The following is a 1188-nucleotide window of genomic DNA, read 5'->3' as shown; positions in this document are numbered from 1 at the left end:
CCACACCCCCCATCCACCCCAGCATCAAAGATCCCAATGGATGGGAGCCCCTTTTATTTGGGGTGGGGGTCCAGATGCCCTCCCCATATATCTGGGACCCCCTTCCCATATCCAGGACCCCTCCCCATATATCCAGGACACCCCTCCCATATCCACAACCCATTCCCATATATCCAAGACCCCTCCCCATATATCCAAGACCCCTCCCCCTATATCCAAGACCCCTCCCCCTATATCCATGACCCCTCCCCATATAACCAAGACCCCCCCTCCCCATATCCACAACCCCTTCTCCTATATCTAGGACCCCTCCCCATATATCCATGACCCCTTCCCATATCCATGACCCCTCCCCATATTTCCAGGACCCTTTCCCCTATATCCAGGACCCCTTCCCATATAACCAAGAACCCCCCACCCTATATCCAGGACCCCTCCCCATATCCACGACCCCTTCTCCTATATCAAGGACCCCTCCCCTTATATCCAAGACCCCTTCCCATATTCAGGACCCCTCCCCATATTTCCAGGACCCTTTCCCCTATATCCAGGACCCCTCCCCATATCCACAACCCCTTCTCCTATATCAAGGACCCCTCCCCTTATATCCAAGACCCCTTCCCATATCCACGACCCCTCCCCATATATCCAGGACCCCTTCTCCTATATCTAAGACCCCTCCCCCTACATCCAGGACCCCTCCCCATCCCCACACCCCCTTCCCCTCAATCCAGGACCCCCTTAGTGCCCCCCACCTTGGTGTACTGTGTGTCTGCGCTCCATATGTAGGGGCAGGGCCCCATACAGAAGTTGGCAAAGTAGCCTTTAGGCTCATGGACCCATTTCCAGCCCAGGTCCTGTCGGAAGTCGATGTAAAGAGGACGCACACAGCAGTTCTCCTCGTCAGTCCTGGGGTTGGGGGGGGGCACAAGGTTTTGGGGGGAATGGAGGTGTTTTAGGGACCCCCCCACCCCAGGAGGACAAAGGGAGCGTGGAAGAACCCAATGGGGACCCCAAGAACTCAATGGGGACCCAAAGAACCCAATGGGGACCCCAAGAACCCAATGGGGACCCCAAGAACCCAATGGGGACCCAAAGAACCCAATGGGGACCCAAAGAACCCAATGGGGACCCCAAGAACTCAATGGGGACCCAAAGAACCCAATGGGGACCCAAAGAACCCAATGG

The 1188-nt window shown here is 56.3% G+C and overlaps 2 protein-coding genes across 2 annotated transcripts in view; one reads left to right on the top strand and one right to left on the bottom strand.

The window, feature by feature from the left end:
- Positions 1 to 673, top strand: part of CCDC97 (coiled-coil domain containing 97) — a 7744-nt gene extending 7071 nt beyond the window's left edge. The window contains exon 2 of the mRNA XM_015850546.2: positions 592 to 673. Within this exon, the coding sequence (XP_015706032.2) occupies positions 592 to 673 (82 nt within the window). The remainder of the gene's footprint in view (positions 1 to 591) is intronic.
- A 52-nt stretch (positions 674 to 725) lies between these two features.
- TGFB1 (transforming growth factor beta 1) overlaps positions 726 to 1188 on the bottom strand; it is a 9781-nt gene continuing 9318 nt past the window's right edge. The window contains exon 6 of the mRNA XM_032441684.1: positions 726 to 909. Within this exon, the coding sequence (XP_032297575.1) occupies positions 726 to 909 (184 nt within the window). The remainder of the gene's footprint in view (positions 910 to 1188) is intronic.

This window comes from Coturnix japonica, unplaced genomic scaffold, assembly GCF_001577835.2.
Source record: "Coturnix japonica isolate 7356 unplaced genomic scaffold, Coturnix japonica 2.1 chrUnrandom487, whole genome shotgun sequence".
Taxonomy (NCBI): domain Eukaryota; kingdom Metazoa; phylum Chordata; class Aves; order Galliformes; family Phasianidae; genus Coturnix; species Coturnix japonica.
This window is presented reverse-complemented; position numbering and strand designations above follow the sequence as displayed.